The sequence below is a fragment of the Echinops telfairi genome, unplaced genomic scaffold, assembly GCF_000313985.2.
Source record: "Echinops telfairi isolate 266 unplaced genomic scaffold, ASM31398v2 ScPeMD7_7469;HRSCAF=8507_0, whole genome shotgun sequence".
Lineage (NCBI taxonomy): Eukaryota > Metazoa > Chordata > Mammalia > Afrosoricida > Tenrecidae > Echinops > Echinops telfairi.
Genome location: NW_022111372.1, coordinates 41,846,155 through 41,862,807, shown reverse-complemented (window position 1 = coordinate 41,862,807; position 16,653 = coordinate 41,846,155). Strand labels below are relative to the sequence as shown.

The 16,653-nt window shown below is 49.9% G+C and overlaps 2 protein-coding genes across 5 annotated transcripts in view; one reads left to right on the top strand and one right to left on the bottom strand.

Moving 5' to 3' along the window:
• Positions 1–8,191: 8,191 nt before the first annotated feature.
• JMJD4 (jumonji domain containing 4) lies at positions 8,192–14,256 on the bottom strand. Of its 2 annotated transcripts, none has more exons than XM_004697270.2 (6): positions 13,704–14,256; positions 13,214–13,379; positions 11,390–11,515; positions 10,616–10,883; positions 9,699–9,845; positions 8,192–8,637 (listed from the first exon to the last, which is right to left on the bottom strand). In XM_004697270.2, the coding sequence occupies exons 1-6, from the start codon at positions 13,966–13,968 to the stop codon at positions 8,332–8,334; spliced, it is 1,278 nt and encodes a 425-aa protein (XP_004697327.1). In that variant the 5' UTR covers positions 13,969–14,256; the 3' UTR covers positions 8,192–8,331. The 2 variants fall into 2 exon arrangements, with proteins under 2 accessions (XP_004697327.1, XP_045140574.1); XM_045284639.1 differs by having other exon boundaries at positions 10,616–10,797; positions 11,397–11,515.
• A 201-nt stretch (positions 14,257–14,457) lies between these two features.
• SNAP47 (synaptosome associated protein 47) overlaps positions 14,458–16,653 on the top strand; it is a 78,261-nt gene continuing 76,065 nt past the window's right edge. Inside the window, exon 1 of one of the 3 annotated variants that reach the window (XM_004696876.2) lies at positions 14,458–14,542. The gene's annotated coding sequence lies outside the window, so the exon portion shown is untranslated. The remainder of the gene's footprint in view (positions 14,543–16,653) is intronic. The other 2 variants (XM_045284887.1, XM_045284886.1) reach the window with 2 other exon arrangements.

The following is a 16,653-nucleotide window of genomic DNA, read 5'->3' as shown; positions in this document are numbered from 1 at the left end:
CTGCCATCAGGTCGATTCCAACTCAGAGTGACGTACAGGACAGAGATCAACTGCCTCTGTGGCTTTATGGGGCTGAACATCTTTATGGTAGCCCCCAACCCCATCTTTCTCCCACAGAGCGGCTGGTGGTTTTGAACCACTGTCCTTGTGGTTAGCAGCTCAATGCATAACCCACTACGCCACCAGGTCTCCTTGATTTTTGTTACAGCACTTTCTTTTCATCCATGTGTAGTTGTTGTCATGTGTTCGTGTTGGTCCCCCTTCAGATTGTGAGATCCTGAGTGCAGGGGCCATGCGAGTGGTTGTCAGTACCCACAGGGGCTAACACAGCATCTGGCCAAGGTGAACTCTCAGGGGAGGAGATCTGGGATTTTCTTCCCAGCCAGCTAGGGTGTGTGGCCATGTCTCCTGCAACATTCCTTTGTTCCAGCAAAGCCAGGAGCATCCTACTGACGGGACAGCCTGCCGACCCTGGTGGCCAGCACTCACCCTGACGGGAAAACCTCCAAACCCACGCCCCTCCACAGTGACAACAGGGTGGGGTCTTCAGGCTCTGCAGGTGGTGTGGGGGACCTCTGCAGCCTTGCCTTCCTCCATCCTTGCATACACTGGCCTTGGGTCCAGCTCACTCACGAGGCATCCTCTCCACAGCCAGGGCCAAGTCCCACTTCCCCCAGCTGCCCCTGAGGATCCAGTAAGGTCTGGTCTTGATCCTGGGTCTCAGATTTGTATTCCAGTGTGCTGTCCTGAGCTGTTTAACTTCAAGTCATTCAGCCCCCACTCCCCACCCCTCCAATTCTCAGTTATTTTGGGGAGAGTTCTGAACTACTTCCAGGGAATAGAATGTATTTCCAAGACCTCAGGGCACAGCAGGTGGTCGGTGGAATACCAAAGCCAGCAAAGACGTCTGCATATTTAGAATCCTTAACAAAATAAATAACCCTGCTATGAATGAACACAAACAAAACAAAACAAAAATTCAGAAAATGTTGAAAAGCAGATCAGGTCCAGCGTGTACCAGAGGGGGATCAACTGACAGTTTTAACTGTTCAAGTCAGATTTATGCCTTTGATCTTCTGTACTCATCTCTCGCAAGCACTCTTTTTAGTAACCACTTTCCTCCCACCCCTCCATTGTGGATAGAGGGAATTCCCTGGAGGCATATTTCCTATGTAGTTCCACAAATGTATCTTGGGCTCCCACTGTCATCCGTAGCCTTCTGCACACCGGAGTCTCACAATGTAGGCTCTGATACTAATCCCTCCTGTGATGTCATCACCCTCTAGAAGTCGTGTTATAGGTTTTTCTGTTTTTAGGTTTATGAAACCCAAGATGGATGAATCTATAGGGATACCAAGTAGAATAAGGGTTTTGGAGGTGTACCCTGGTGGTGGGGGTATAAGGGAGCTGATGTCAAGTTGACCCGGAAGAAAAAGAATGTTTGGAAACTGATTGTGTATGGGAAACAGAAGGATTTCTCTCAAGCTGTTTCCCCCCAAAATACGTACCAGACTTAGCTGCTTACGAATGACTGTACACTAGGTGGTCAGCGAAAGTAGGTCAGAGGTTATTCTCCTTAACACCAGACATCTAGAGCAACCAGACTGTATAGTCTGACTCACCCTAAGTAGGGCCCAGTCCTTTCTGCTATTGTTCCCTTGAAGCAGTGCCCAAAGGCAAGCCCGGGACCACTCTAGGATGACTAAGCTCAGGCTACCATATCGAGTCCAAGGACCATCCATCTTGCCACACATGCTCCCCTATTCCCTCCCTTTACTATTGAGCATTCACCCCTAGGTCATCCCCCTCCTATTGCTTGTATTGTCTATGTTACAACCCCTCCCTATGTCGTAGGTTGTTGTCTGCTATCAGGGGGCTTGCATGCCTCCCAGGATAGTAATTGTCTGTTTATTGTATGAGACACCAGAGTGATCAAACTTGTTCAAGGATGAATTGTATTGCCCCTTTCTGTGATGTGATTCTGTAATCAGATCCCCCTAAAGTGATATGATGCATGGTTGGCAATAAATATGGAGGCTCCCTGGTTCTCACGAGGGCGGCTGCTCCCACGAGGGAGGTGGCTCCTGCTCTGGTGGCCGGGTTCCCCTTATGAGGACCACCAAGTGGGGCGGAGGTGAGCAAGGCTATCATGTAATGTGTCTGACTGTATTATTGTAATACCTCTTATGCTCTCGATGACTTTGATATAATACTTATATATCTCAACCGTACAATTGTGCTTACTGAACCTGTGGGTAGTAGTAGTAGCAGCGGTGGGGGCTGGCCCCTCACCCTCCCCATACCCATTTTATTTAATACTACAATTGTGGTAGCAATTGACCAATTCTGCTTGACATGATTGAACTATGGAATGATAAGATACATGAATTAACTCCCAATTAATAATACATTAAAAAAAATAACCAAAAACACTTCTGACTCATAGCGACCCTATAGGATAGAGTAGAATTGCTGCTGGGGGCTTCCGCGGCTGTCAGTCTTTAGGAGGGCAGAAAGCCTCATCTTTCTCCGGAGGAGCAATGGGTTCAAACTGCGGACGTAGTGGGTAGCAGCCCAACTCGTCACCCACTATCCCCCAGGGCTCCTTTGTAGAACCCGTGGAGTCACGCACTCCAAGCACCCCAACTTGAAAGATGGACTGAAGGCTTCTCACTGACAGACCCCTCCACTCCGAGTTCCCAGGGTCCTGAGTGGTGATGGCAGGTCCCTGAGTCCCATTCTCTGTAGGTTTCCCTGAGGATGGGAGGGCCCACTCAGACCCCTGGAACCTGGGAGAGCACTCTGCCCATCATCCTGGCCTGTCTCTCTTCTCCCCAGCTGCCACTGCCCTCTGGCAAAAATCTGCCCCCAACCTCTTTTTTTTTTCTTGTCAGCCCCCGCTCCGTATGTCCTTTGCTCTTGTGACCTCACCATCACTATCTCCGCTGGGAAGTCACTGAGTGGGCATGCATGTGGAATTCGAGAGGAAACTCGGATGGGGCAGGCGTATCTGGTTTGGTGGATTGTGATGCACAACAAACCTGTAGAAGGGGTAGGACTTCCCCATAGGGCTTCCTATGTTGTCATTTTCACAAGAAGACCCACCGTGGTTAAAGCACTTGGCCGATAACCGAAAGGTCTCCAGTTTGAAGCCCCTGGCTGCTCTCTAATGCTGCACAGATGTAGACCGCAAAACCCTGTCTGTGCACACAGGTCAGTGACACTGCTGCCGGCACTACTCCGGCTGCGCCACCCTTCTTGATCTCTCTACACGTGGCTCATCGCCATCAGTATGAACTCTGCACCCCAAGCCTCTCACCCAACCTTTCCTGCTGACTATCTTGATCTCATATAGCTAATTCTTTAAAAACAAAACAAAACCTTGCTCAAGGCAGACATTCTCCTCTGATTCAGCTCAGCTATGGTTTAGATCAGTGGTTCTCAACCTGTGGGTCACGACCCCTTTGGGGGTCGAATGACCCTTTCACAGGGGTTGCCCAATTCATAACAGTAGTAAAATGACAATTATGAAGTAGCAATGAAAATAATTTTATGGTGTGTGGGGGGGGAGCACTACAACATGAGGAACTGTATTAAAGGGTAGCAGCATTAGGAAGGTTGAGAATCACTGGTTTAGATGATCTCAGAGAATTTTGGTCCAAGGTTTAAATGATTCTTCTGTGTAAAAGCCTGAAGGGTGGGGGTCACATATAATTCACAAAAGCAGCAGCATCTAATTCCATGGTGCAGGGGGTCCTAGGAGTCCAGGGCTGACTCAGTGGCCTCTAGCAATTACACAAGCAGCCGCTGAGCCATTTAGAACCTTCCTGCTTTAAATACCCCGGGAACAGTATACCCCAAATCTGCTAGCCTGAGAGAAGATGAGCATAAAAGACCACAAGCAGCTGTTGGCCTTCGGAACTCTCTCACCCAGACACCTGATATATGAGCCCTCTTCAGTTCCTCTCTACCCTGAGGTGTCCAACAGCTTCTGGGGTACCCCAGTATTTTGTCTTTGGAAAGTTTAATGACATAAGGAATTTCTCACGCCTGCAAACCTGTCAAAGCGCGTCCTCACTCAAAGCCATGGAGTCAATTCTGACGCACAGCAACCCCATAAGACCAGGAAAACGGCCCCTGTGGGTTTCCAAGACCAATTCGTTACAGAACTCTTCTCGCTCTCAAGGAGCAGCAGGTGGGGTCCCATCAGTGTGTATCCTCCATCAACAGCCCGGTTAACAACACTGCCATCTGGTGGTCCTCTCTAGTTCCTGGATCAGCACTGATTTGACTAGATGTTTGGTTACACCTCAAACCAAGAAGAGCCTGGACTTGGGGTACTCGTAAGGGAAGCATCCTAAAAAGAGCTGTAATACAGGTCAAAGTCTGACCATTGAAGATGAAGAGAAGCCCAGAGGGGACATGGGGGACAAAGAGAGGGCCACTACTCTGGTTATGGGCTGGGTCAGGTAACAATAGCAAAGCCTAACAGCAGAGAGCAGAGTGGGCTGCTTCACTGTCTGTTAGCTGGGCGGTTAGCAATGAAGAGGCTGATAGCCAAGAGGACTGAGCAGGATGGCCTAAGGGCAGGGGAGGGTGCAGCTGGGAGAGCTGTCCTGCTTGGCAGCTGTCATGCACCAAAGAAGAAATGGATGTGATTTCCATTACGGACGGTCAAAAAGGCACCAGCCAGCCTGCGCAAGTCTGGGAGGAAGCACCGTGACGCAGAAACTCAGAGGGAGCAGTGAGTTTGTCCAGGGAGGTTAGAAAGTGGTAAACGTTGAAAGCAGGTATCTCCCACCCTGACAGCCATGACCTGGGAATGTGAACATGCTATTCAAAAATGTGACAGATGGGGGAAATGGGGGATCCCAGATGGCAGGGCCCAGATGCAGTCAACTGCATCAAGCGAGGTAGCAGCCTCGCAGAGAAGGGGCTTCCCCCAGGATCCGTGATCCCATGGACATCTTCATACTTATCCCCACATCCACCATGACACAAGAAGAGTAGGACTGGGTGAGATACCTGCTTTCAACATTCATTCTGAGGCCTGGAACTGTCAGTTTATTTTCCCCAAGGCTGGAGGTCTGGGCAGATACCTGTCTCTGCCAGGGCTGCAGAAGGTCATGTGGGGGTATCCCCCCCGTGGCAGTGGTAAGGCAGGACTCTGATGATTCCTAAGTCTGTGACCAGGCACTGTCTTTGCAGAACCCCCTGTAGGAGGCCAGAGAGGAGGACAACAGATCTTCAACTCCTTCTCCCCTGAGCAAGGGGCCAAGATGACCAGCGCAGGCTCAGGGCGAGTGCAGGTGCAGGGGGGCTTCAAGGGACCCAGAGAGGGTCTCTGGGTCCAGACACCACCTTGGAGACTCCGTGGAGATCCCTAACAGGGCTGTCTACCCTGAGTGACCCACCTTTCTGTCACAAAGGGAACTCATCATCACCCTCAGCCTCGCAGCCCAACCTCAGCTTTGGCCAAGTGCAAAGTGACTTTTCCCATATTTGTAAGGATATTGGACACAAGTAATTTATACTATTTTCACTCTCCTTAGGCCATGACTAGTTCTACATTTTGCAACTGTTGATCATTAAGCTCGCTCCCTGGGCCCAGATACCTCATGGCGCATTCTGCTTGCTATCCTCCCACACTTTCCCCAAGCCTTTCATATCGTTATGCTTAATAAGGTTCTTTATGTCGAAATGGGCAGGTAGGTCATGGGCATGGGTGCTTACGCTCATGTGTTGTTTTTTCCTGGCAACTTGACATCTCAGAGAGCATATCACCAACCTCCCTCCACGTCCTGAGCTGTGACCTTACTCAGCCACAGAATATTCTAGAAAGGAGGTAGGCTGTTGCAGTTGGTCCCGAACTTGATTTCTTTCTGTTGCCATATCAGGGTTGCTGTGGTAAACAAACTGATGTGTCCTAATACACTGATATTCTCTGCCTGGATTGGGTCCCAGGGATGGGGTTTCTGCATCAAAGGATATGCATATTCAAAAGTATAATACCTAGAACAAGACTACAGTAGAACCCCGGACCTCAACGCTAATCTGTTCTAGGAGGGTCGAGATGCGATGCAGTTGAGTTCCGAATCAATTTTTCCCATAAGAACTGAAAACGGATTAATTGGTTCTCGACCACCAAGTTTTTACCCTAACCTTGCCTTTTTATAAAAAAAATTACACAGAAATCTCAAAGTAAATAAGTTCATAGTTAAATAACATAAATAAGACTTAAACACATTAAAAAAGTTATTCACAACTACAATATGGCCCATACCTGGAGATTGATGAGGATCTGGATCTGTGGACACGGTGTGGAGAGGAGGTGTGGAGAGAGTCATTGTTTGGAAGGGGAATCCCCTTCCATAAAAATCAACTCGTAGCTGATTTTCAGTTTTCTCCCTTCTTTGCCTTTTTTCACTAGGATCTGACTGACTTTCTTAAAAAAAAAAAAAATCTGCTTTATTTGGTCTACTGTTGGCGTTTAACTGTTTTCTAAACAGAGTTTACTAAATTATCATCAACAACATCAATAACACGGTTAACTAGTTCCTTATCATGATGATTCTTTTCAAAAAACTCTTTAGGACCCATGTTTTTCATCCAAAAACAGTACAAAAACTAAGAAAAATATAGCAAAATGCTTGGATCACAGCCGCAAAAGGTTTAAAGAACACATACTAACAACACCAACTAATGCTGTGACCAAAACATGAACTGCTTTTGTTTACAAGAGTCACGTGTCGGGTCAGATTCCAATGTTTCGTTGGACGTTTCACACGGAAACCCGGTTACTGTATGTCGATTACTGAAGCGGTCGAGTACCGGGGCTGTACTGTATAGCCAGCATGAGCACTGCGGCTTTGCTGCCCCTCACTTGGGTCCTTTTTTGGGTAGCATAGCCCCTTCATACTTTTTGGTTTAAGCTCACTTTATGTACTTACGCTGTTCAACCATGACCACCATCTGGTTCCCGAACACGTTCACCACCACAGAAATCTACCACACACTGCCCTCTTCAAACTAGGCCCGGGCCACAGTATGGGCTTTCTGTCTATGAATTTATCCACTCTGGATTTTTCATCTGAATGGAATCAGAGTACATGGTTTCTGGATCTGGCTTCTTTCAGAGTGTGGCAGTTACATAATGTACTGTCAACTTGAAGAAGGGGTGGAGTCTAGTCTGTCAATCAGGTCGCAGCTTGATGACCTCATTTGGAGGCACAAAGGAGATAAATAGCTCACTGGAGGTCAGATACTCTCTTTCTGCTTCATCTTCCTGTTGACAAGCCATATGGAGATATGCTTGCTGATGGAGCCAGAGCCCTGGACCTGGAGGGGCCACGTGGAGACCCATGCCAGCACTGAGATGATTCCACTGCCACTGGACCCACAAGACTCCACACCTACTGGCCTGTGATCTTCCTGCATTTTGTATTATTGCATGAGTCTGAAGAGAAATTTATAGAGTGGTATCGGACATATGGACTTGATCTGGACTGGGATGTTTTCTCAATATACAACTGCTTTTTGATATAAAGCTTTTTCTTATACAGGGGTGTCTATGAATTTGTTTCTCTAGTCAACCCGGACTAACACACATAGCTTATTATTTTCAAGGTATACTCCAATGTACAACATATGTCAGTCTTGACTTCCTTGTGGTGGTTGAGTATCAACCATTGTATGAATATGCATTTTGGTTACTGAGTCATCTACTGCAGGACATTTGGGTTGTTTGGCATTGAGCCCAGACTGGTGGCTCACTGGGACTTTGCTGATGAATCAGCACTAATGCCCAGACTAAGTCTGTTTCCAGCACTTAAGCCTTCAAGAGAGGGCCTCACACCTGGAAAAGACATCTTCAGGTCTGTCTCAAAGACAGCCCTGGGCCAAAGCAATGCCCCGGCTGTACTCCCCAGTTCCTGACCCACTACTCCGCATCCTTCAGGGACCCAGAACCTTTGCTGTAGTCAGTCTGCTATTTTCCTTCCTAGCCACTTGTGCCGGAGCAAACTCTCAGTTCTGGCAGGGACTCATCTAAGAAGCAACCCAATTAGAAGTTCCAGAAAGGACCTCAGGGGCTGTTAAAGGGTTCCGGGCCTTTGCAATGCCAATGAACAGCCAGGGACTGTCTCAGACCCTTTTTTTTTGAGTGAGGCAAATGAAGGTCAGGATGAAGGGGTATACTTGGAAGATACACATCTGAGGGCAGTACTTTTATTTACAGAGGGGGCACCTGAAACCAGGCAACACCTACCATGACAGTGCCTCAAGGTGGAGCGTGGACCATGCGTCCACGCCCCATGCCCTCCCTGAGGAGCGCTAAAGGCTCGCAACGGCAGTGATGGCCTCCTCGAGTTGCCTCAGGAGCTCCTCCGGCTGCAGGGAGAAGGTGCTGGTGTCCACTCTCTGGAAGTCTGGGTTGGCGATCAAGGACACCAACACCTCAGCGATGCGACTGGCGTCAAAAGCAGCCTGCTGGGTGCTCAGCCCAGTGCTGGCAGCATCCCCTGCTGTCGTCTCAGTGTGCACCCCAGGTGCCATGATGAGGATCCTCCTTTCAGCGATGATCTTGAGGAACTGGTAAAACTCTTCGTAGTTGATCCCTGAACAGGCCTTCATGATCACCTGGGCCAGAAAGAAAGGCAGGGGTGAGGCACTGCTGGGTAACAGCACAATACAACAGACAACTGTGGAGAGTCCCAGGCTGCAAAGCACCTCAAAACCTGGGCTGTGCCCTCAAGCACAATGATTTGGGGACAAAAATGAGAGATACCCCCGGAGGCTTCGTGGCCTCACAGTGATCAGATGTGAATAAGCCGACCTGAATATCAGCGGAGGCACCTGATTTTACCACAGAAACTGCATGAAAAACCTCAACTTATAAACGAGTTTATACAGTAAGCGAATCTGGAAATAAACTTGGATCCCTGCTTCTTACAGTATGCCACCATAAAGATGGGTCATATCAGATAGCTTCCTACCCAAATGGTGCTCCGAGCTTTGTCAGGATAGGAACTCCAGTGGTGTCATGTCAGCAGTTTGAAACTACCAGCTGCTCTCTGGGAGAATGAGGCGGCTTTGAGGCTTTCCACTCCGGTAAACAGTGACAATCTTGGAAACCCTCAGGGGCTGTTCTATCCTGTCCTATTGGTTTGCTATGAGTCAATCGACTCAATGGCAGTGAGTTTTTGAGTTATAAAAATTTAGGTACAAGTTTACATAACAAACTACCATATGTACTCATGATAAGCTGAGTTTTTGAGCACATTTTAAATGCAGTTTTTGTGGTAAAATTAGGTGCCTCGGCTGATATTCGGGTCAGCTTACACTCAAGTATATGCAGTATCTCCTAAACACAGCAGCTTTAGTTCTGCGACTTGCTGCATGCTGCCACAGACCTTCCCACCGGCAGCCCCGGTGATTCTCTGCCCCATGTCCACAGCCCGGGTCATGTTTATGCAAGGGCCCACAGCTGGCCTGGTCTGCTTTTGCCTGGTCAAGTCCTTCTTATGCAGTAGGAGGGAGGCAAAGGGCAGAGACCCACACTGTTATCTGAGGGCTGCACTGTGAGGCCCTGGATCCCAGGCTAGAGCGTATGCTCACGATGGCAGGGAAATAGCAGCAGAGCCGGAACTCAGAGAAGGGGTGAAGACACCCCCACCCCCGACTGCCGGGTCTGGTCATACCTGGCAGTGGTGGTGCCAGTCAGGCATGGCATCTCTCCATTCCCTGATCTCCTGCTGCACAGCGTGGAGCTCCTGCTGCAGGAAGTGCCACATGGGAGCCAGGTTACAGCCGTTGACCCAGTTGTGGTTTATAGAGATGGTGTCCTCCTAGACAAGGCAGAGCACAGATAGGTACCATGAGCCCATGATGGGCACCACCTTTACCCCTTTTCCTCTAGTCCATGAGCAGTGAGCAGGCAACAAGGGGCCATGCCCTGTGCCATAGATAGTGTGAGGTCTGGAACTTGACCATGGAGGCCTGCCCTCTTGGGCCAGGTGGCTCCCTCTCACACAAAAGATATTAGCAGACTTCTCTGTGCTTGCAGAGGAAGGCAGGTCTGGGGTAGTCTGGTCCACAGATAATCCAGCTTGGATGAGCATCCTGAGGGTCTGAGTGCTGGCCAGCCTCTGGAGGTGAAGGGAGCCAGCGCAGGCCTGGGGCAAGGCTACCGTCTGTGGACCCCTTGCCTACCACTGGCCCAGGGAGGAGGGACATGGGAGGGAAAATGACAGAGTGGTGGGGAGGCCTTCAGCAATGCTGTGTGAATGAATCACAGGTGTCCACACACGGGGGTCAGCCAATTGCGTTTTCCTGGGAGCCGGCTGCCCACTATGGGACTGGGAGAGGGCAAGAAGTGCGTCCTGCAGGAAGGCATCCAGGACAGGTACTGCAGGATGAGGTGGGCTATGGGTGTTGGGCGGAGGGAGACACATGTGAATGGTAGATGGAAAGCTCCCTGCACCTGAGGGAAGGGATGCAGGTGCCCGAAGCCAGAGCTCAGCTCAGTTCAGCTCCATCTCTGTGGCTGGTCGGCTTCAGGTGTGTCTTCTTGATTTCTGTCTGGGCTAGCCCATGGGGCAGGGAGTGCCACCCTTACCAGGTTGTGGACCTGGTGATGCCATCCACTGGGTACGAACAGCATCTCGCCTGCTTCCTGGGTGACCTCCAATGGTGTGCTGCAGCGAGCATGTGCCGGGTGCAGGCGGACGTCAAGGAGTGCCGGTGAGGTCATGTCGTAGGGCAGGCTCCCATGGCAATCCCGCAGGGCTTCTTCCTGCCCTGGTGGAAACAAGAACCACTTTTTCCTCCCGCAGACGTTGACAGACCAGCTGTAGGAGCGGAAGATGTCGGCATGGAATGGCGACCTGTGGCGAGAGCTCTTGGTTCGTGCCTGTTGGTTTGGGAGTGGTCTTTTGTTTTTCTGGATGAGACTGTCTGCAGCCTAGTGGGCTCACCATCCTAGAGGCCTCAGAGTAAAGTGGGGGAGCCCCTCTTATTCATGTGGAACAAGGCTCTCCACCCTCTTGCCCCCAGCTCTCACATCTGTGTTGAGGAGCTCCTCTCCTGACAACCCTGGCTGCAAGCCGGAGGGGTAGTCCACACCTCCCTCACTTGGCCCCAAGAATGACTACCGAAGCCGTACAGGCTCGGGGTGGAGGCAGGGAGAGTGGACTGGGTCAGACAGGAAGGACTCGGAATGCCACACTCACAGGTCAACTTGTTAGCCTCCCTAATGGGAAGCTCCAAGAAGCTCTGGACAAAGGCTGACATACTGGTAGGGAAGGTTCGGGCCGAGATCTGAGGCAGTCCGGAAGGAAGGAAAGATGGCAGACCCTGCAGCCTTAGGGAGCTGTTGGGCGCCCAGCATTACCAGGTACCCCTAGGCCCCATGTAGACGAAGCGGTAGTCATCCACGTTGATGGCGTCCCAGTATTCGTTCAGCCAGTCTGATGAGAAGTACACGGGCAGGGAGTACACATCCTCTGCCGAGGAGTCCCTGTGGAGAGCACACAGGGGAAATGGTAGGAAGAACAGGCCCTGTAGCTCCCCTCCCTCTGCAGGCCCCACACTGAGGCTGGACTGGGTCTTCGGTTTTGGTCAACAGGACATTGACTAATGAGAGACAAAAAGCACTGTGGAGACATACTCACAGCTCTCTCTTCATTGTAAGGTGACCGTGGTCAAGGTCACCAGCCAAGGCTAACTGCCAGTGAGTGGGGCCATCTCAGATCCTTCAGCCAGTTGAGTCATCATCTAAGGACACACTGAGACATCCAGGGAGACTCAGAAGAATGGCTCAGTAGAGCCCTGTTCGAATTGCTGAGGCACATAATAAAGGAGAGCAAATAGTGGCCTTGGAATCTCTTGTTAAATGACAGTAGGTAACTGGCACTGGCAGAGACCCAGATGACTCACATACTTTCTTAGGCCAGTTCTAGGTTATCCAGGGGGGCTTCTTAATGTACTGTAGACATTTTATTAATTTTTCTTGGCTCTGTGAGCCTCCTTTGCTGTTTTACCAGTGAACGTCATCAGGAAGGGAAAGTCCTGAGTGATGGTAGGTCAGAGGGCAAGGTAGGAGGCTCATTATTAATTTAAAACCCACACTCAAGATTCATGACAGTGTTTAGGTTCATGTATCTGTCTATGCACTATTACATTGATCCTGAGAATCACAATCCAAGCGGCCTGGGTTCTATGCACACTTTACCTTCTTGAGCCTTAATTTCCACATCACTACAACAGGAATCCAATTGTCTTGTTCGTTCAACATTAACTGAGTAACTACTATGTGCTGGGCTCCGTGCCAAGTGGCAGGAGTCTGATCATGTGGTCTGTTCATGAAAAGAATAGCCTTGGGCTGGAGTTGGAGTGGTGCTGTGGGAGACCATCTTTTCATGAAAACATCTCAGAATGGGGTCATTTGAGCTGGGTCTTGAGGGGTACAGAGGAGCTGCCCAGCAATGGTAGGTGGGGATACACTGTGAAAAGTTCTGAATGCTACTTTAATGCGATGGGGGTTTTAACCATGGGGCAGAGCACAATCCTACTGAAAGGATCATTTTGACAACCTTCTAAGAGCCTAGCAAGGGAGGGGGCTAGGTTAGTTTTGGGGAGCTCAATCCAGAGGTTCCTGTAGCAACAAGTGAAGGAAAGGGCAGGGTCTGAACTGAAAAAGAAGTGGAAAAGAGAGGAAGGTTCTACGGGCATCTGAAAGGAAGAAGGATTAGCATGAAGCAGATAATCATGATGCCAGTTGGATGGGGAGGGTATAGAGGAATCTTCACAGATGACTCTGGGCAAACATGGTGGAGAAGAACAGCATACGAGGGCGCTGTTCTGAAAAATAACACTTGAAATCAAGCTGAAGGGAATTGCTTTCTGGTACCCTGATTAAAATGCCTAATGAGAAAAAGAAAGGGTTTTGGTAGGCACAGCTGACAGCCTCAAAGGCAGAAAAGTCTGGGTTCATTTAAAAAACTCAAACTCACTGGGGCAACCGGACAGGGCAGGGAAGCAGTGTCCCTGTGGGTTTCCAAGACTGTTACTCTCCATGGGAGCAAAAAACCTCATCTTTCTTCCGAGGAGTGGCTGATGGTTTCAAACTGCTGACCTTGGGGTTAGCAGCCCAAAACGTCACCAGAAAGCCACCAGGGGTCATTTAGTTCATGGAAAGGTCTCGGGGCCCCTTTACCTGCACAGGTGCCAGTCTTTGAGGTACAGACAGCCTTTGGGAGAGGAGTAGTCCGCCTGGATGTACTCTTTCCAGTACTTGATGTAGTCTCTGAGGGGCATGTGTTCTTTGGGATTGGAGTTGTATTCCTGAACACCGCAGTTTGCCACAGGTACAACCACGTCACCTGGAACAAGAGGGACATGACAAGTTTGTGCTCTGAGCTGACCTATCCTCCCAGACCTTGTCCGGGCCCTCCAATTCACTGCCAACACCGATACCAGATAATTCTCACTCATGCCTTGCCTCCCTGGCTCCTCGCATTCGCGCCCCTATAATCTGACCGGGGTCTAGGGGCACGTGGGGAAGAGCCACCGTCTCGGTCAGAGGGCACTGGCCCTGGCATGGTTCAGGAATGCGCTCAGGGTTCCCAGCGCGGGGCAGCCCCGCGCTGAGAGCTAGTCAAGGAACATCCAGCCGAAAGCCCCGCCGCGCTTCCCACAGTCCTCACCGTAAGTCTGAAGCAGATAATCAAAGTCGGGCTTCCCATCGGGCGTCACCCAGCACTTCCTGCTGCCCCAGTCCTCGGTGAAGGCTCTGGAGAAAACACAGGGCACATTGGGAAGTAAGTAGCCCTTAAAGAAGTCCTTGTAGGAGAAGGCGTCGGGGTTCTCGATGAAGTCCACGCAGTCTGGGGTCCGGCTGACTGCGACTGGCAGACGATCCCGAAGGTCTTGGAAGTGCTTCTCGGCGAACACGCGCGTCTCCTTGTCCATCCCCGGTCACCCGAATTCCGCGTCCGTAAAATGGGGGCGACAGTTGCCGCCAACAAACTTGCTGACGGTGGAGGAAAGCCCTTGGGACAGTCTCCGCAAGGGGCAGGAGACTAAACCCGGCCTGTCTTTCAATTTCTTACTCTACATCGGGATTTGAAAAATAAAAGACAAGCTAAAAACTTCTTTTTCGGCATAAAAGACGCGGGCAAAGCCGTGGCGCCGGCCGAAACGGAGACGTAGGGTACAAAACCACGCCAACTGGGGACAGACCAGCGCCGCCGGCGGAGCAGAACTCAGGAGCGGCGTGGGCCCTACTGCCGTTCGACCCTACAGGGTGTACGCTGCGCCGAGCGCATGCGCACACTGAGCCGAGCGCATGCGCACACTGAGCCGAGCGCATGCGCACACTGAGCCGAGCGCATGCGCACACTGAGCCGCCGCCTCACCAGCGCAGGCGCCTGAGCGACCCAGAGCGCCTCTGGCCTCCTTGCGCTCGCTGCCGCGTCTGAAGCCACTGGAATTGTCAGCATCTGCCCTGGTTCTCCCCGACTTCGCGCGTCTCCCAGCGCCTCAGGTAAGCAGCTCTTCCAAGTCCTCAATATTCCTAAAGCCAGCACCTTTCCGTCCTTGAGCCCCTTTATCAGTCCTGTCAACACGACAGCACCTTCCCCTGCCCCTGGGGCACTGGGAAGAGGGGCGTCGTCACCTTGGCAACGGCATCGCCACCGCCACCCAGAGTGCGGGGGGAGGGGGGGGCGGGGAGGCCGGAAGGGCTGGAGCACGGACATTACCGCAGGTGACGCTGATACGCTGCTGCTTACCTGAGGCGCTGGGAGAAAACCAGGGTGGGTGTGTGTGTGTCAGTCAGTCAGGGCAGGGTAGGAGGATGGTGGGAACTTGGAAGGACTGACCGCTAGGAGCCTCAGTGAATGGTGGGGGCCTGGAGGAGGGGCTAGTGGCCATAAGAGGGTGGTGATAACCTGGAGGGGTTGTTGAAGCGGGAGGTGTGGAAGCGCTCAGAATAAAGATAGGGGAGCGAGGACAGGGATTTGAGAGACCCTATCTGCTGACCTGAAGTGGGCGGGGCATTTGGGTTGGGAGGGAGGGCGGGCATGTCAGGGTCTCTTAAAAAATTAAACCTTAAATTGCAGTATATTAAAGAAAAAGATAAATTATATCTCCCTAACATGGACGTATCTTCATCAACATGGAAAGCAGATTCCTTTTAATTGTGTAAACCTGGCAGTATACGTATGTAGGCAGACTTCATTGGCTTAGAGAGCCTGGACCAAATTTCACACATTTTTAAACAGCAAAGGAGAAGAAAAAAAACTTTAGAGGACCACAAAGGATGGAAGTGCACAAGCAGGTCCAACCAACTGTACATTTTGAACAATAAAATTTTATTAGCTAAAAAAAAAAACTTTAAAAATTTTACCTCCCTGAAAGAAAAATAGACATACCTTTTCTATACATCCCGTGAGAGTTAATTTTGGAGGTGTGTGGTTTTTACAGTTCTGGGTCAGAAGACCAGTGCCCTTGCATTGTAAAATCTGCAGACTAGGTTTAACTCATTAATTATCAACAGGTCAACCTATTATATATTTAAGGGGACATCCTGGGTGTGGTCGTTGTCTCCTCCTTAACAAAGAGTTCATTTTTTTATTTACCCTTAAACTTGAGATCTGGAAGAGTTATTGGAATGTTGGTTCTCTGAACCTTGGGGGTGGATTTGGGTAGGACAGTGTCCAAGATGTAGGAAGTTAATCCTGTTGGAGAACCAGGAGGATTGGAAGTAGAGGAAGGTGGAGGAGAGGAGGATCAGGGTCAGGAGAGTTGTGGGGACTTGGAAGAAAATGAGTGTTGACAGACTGAAGCCCAGGTAAAGAAGAAGGCTAAAGTAGGAGCAGAGAGCACTGTTGGGGCAAGCCTATGGTGGTGAGTCACTTGTGGCAGGTGGAACAGACTGCCAGGATTGTATTATCCTGAATGTGAGAGTTTATCTTTCTAATCTGCCTTTTTGTGCTGAAGATAGATCACCCATAGCCCCACCAGAGATTGCTTTTGCTAAACTTTTGGTATAGAGTTTATCCTTCCAGACCTTTACTTACTTATTCTCTCTCCCTATTTACAGAATAGCATATTATATGTGTGTGAATGTTTGCTCTTCTTAACCTGTCTGTAAAAAAATAGTTTTATTGACATATAATCCACACACTATACAACTCAATGGTTTGAATATATGGAGTTTACAATCCTCAGTTTTAGAACATTTTCTTCATTTTTGTACTCATTGTTATTATCGTCCCATTTCCCCTCATCCTCCTCTGCTACAACCTAAAAAACTATTATTCTAGTTATGGTCTCTATAGATTTATCTATCGTGGATGTCATATAAAGAAAATCACACCAAAAAGCCCTTCATCAACAGTAACAAAATAAAACACTGTAAACCCTCAGCCCCAAAATAAACTCCCTGCCATCGAGGCAATCTAATTCAAAGCTACCCTATAGGACAGGGTAGAAACGCCGCTGTGAGTTCCCAAGACTGTAACACTTTACAGTCTTGTTTTTGTGCATGTTGTTGTCTCCGCAGGCCTGTCTGGACAGGACAGGCTGGATGAACAATCTGGAGGAGAAAACAACGGGACTGACAGTTCCGGGGGGACATGGGAGAGGGGGAGG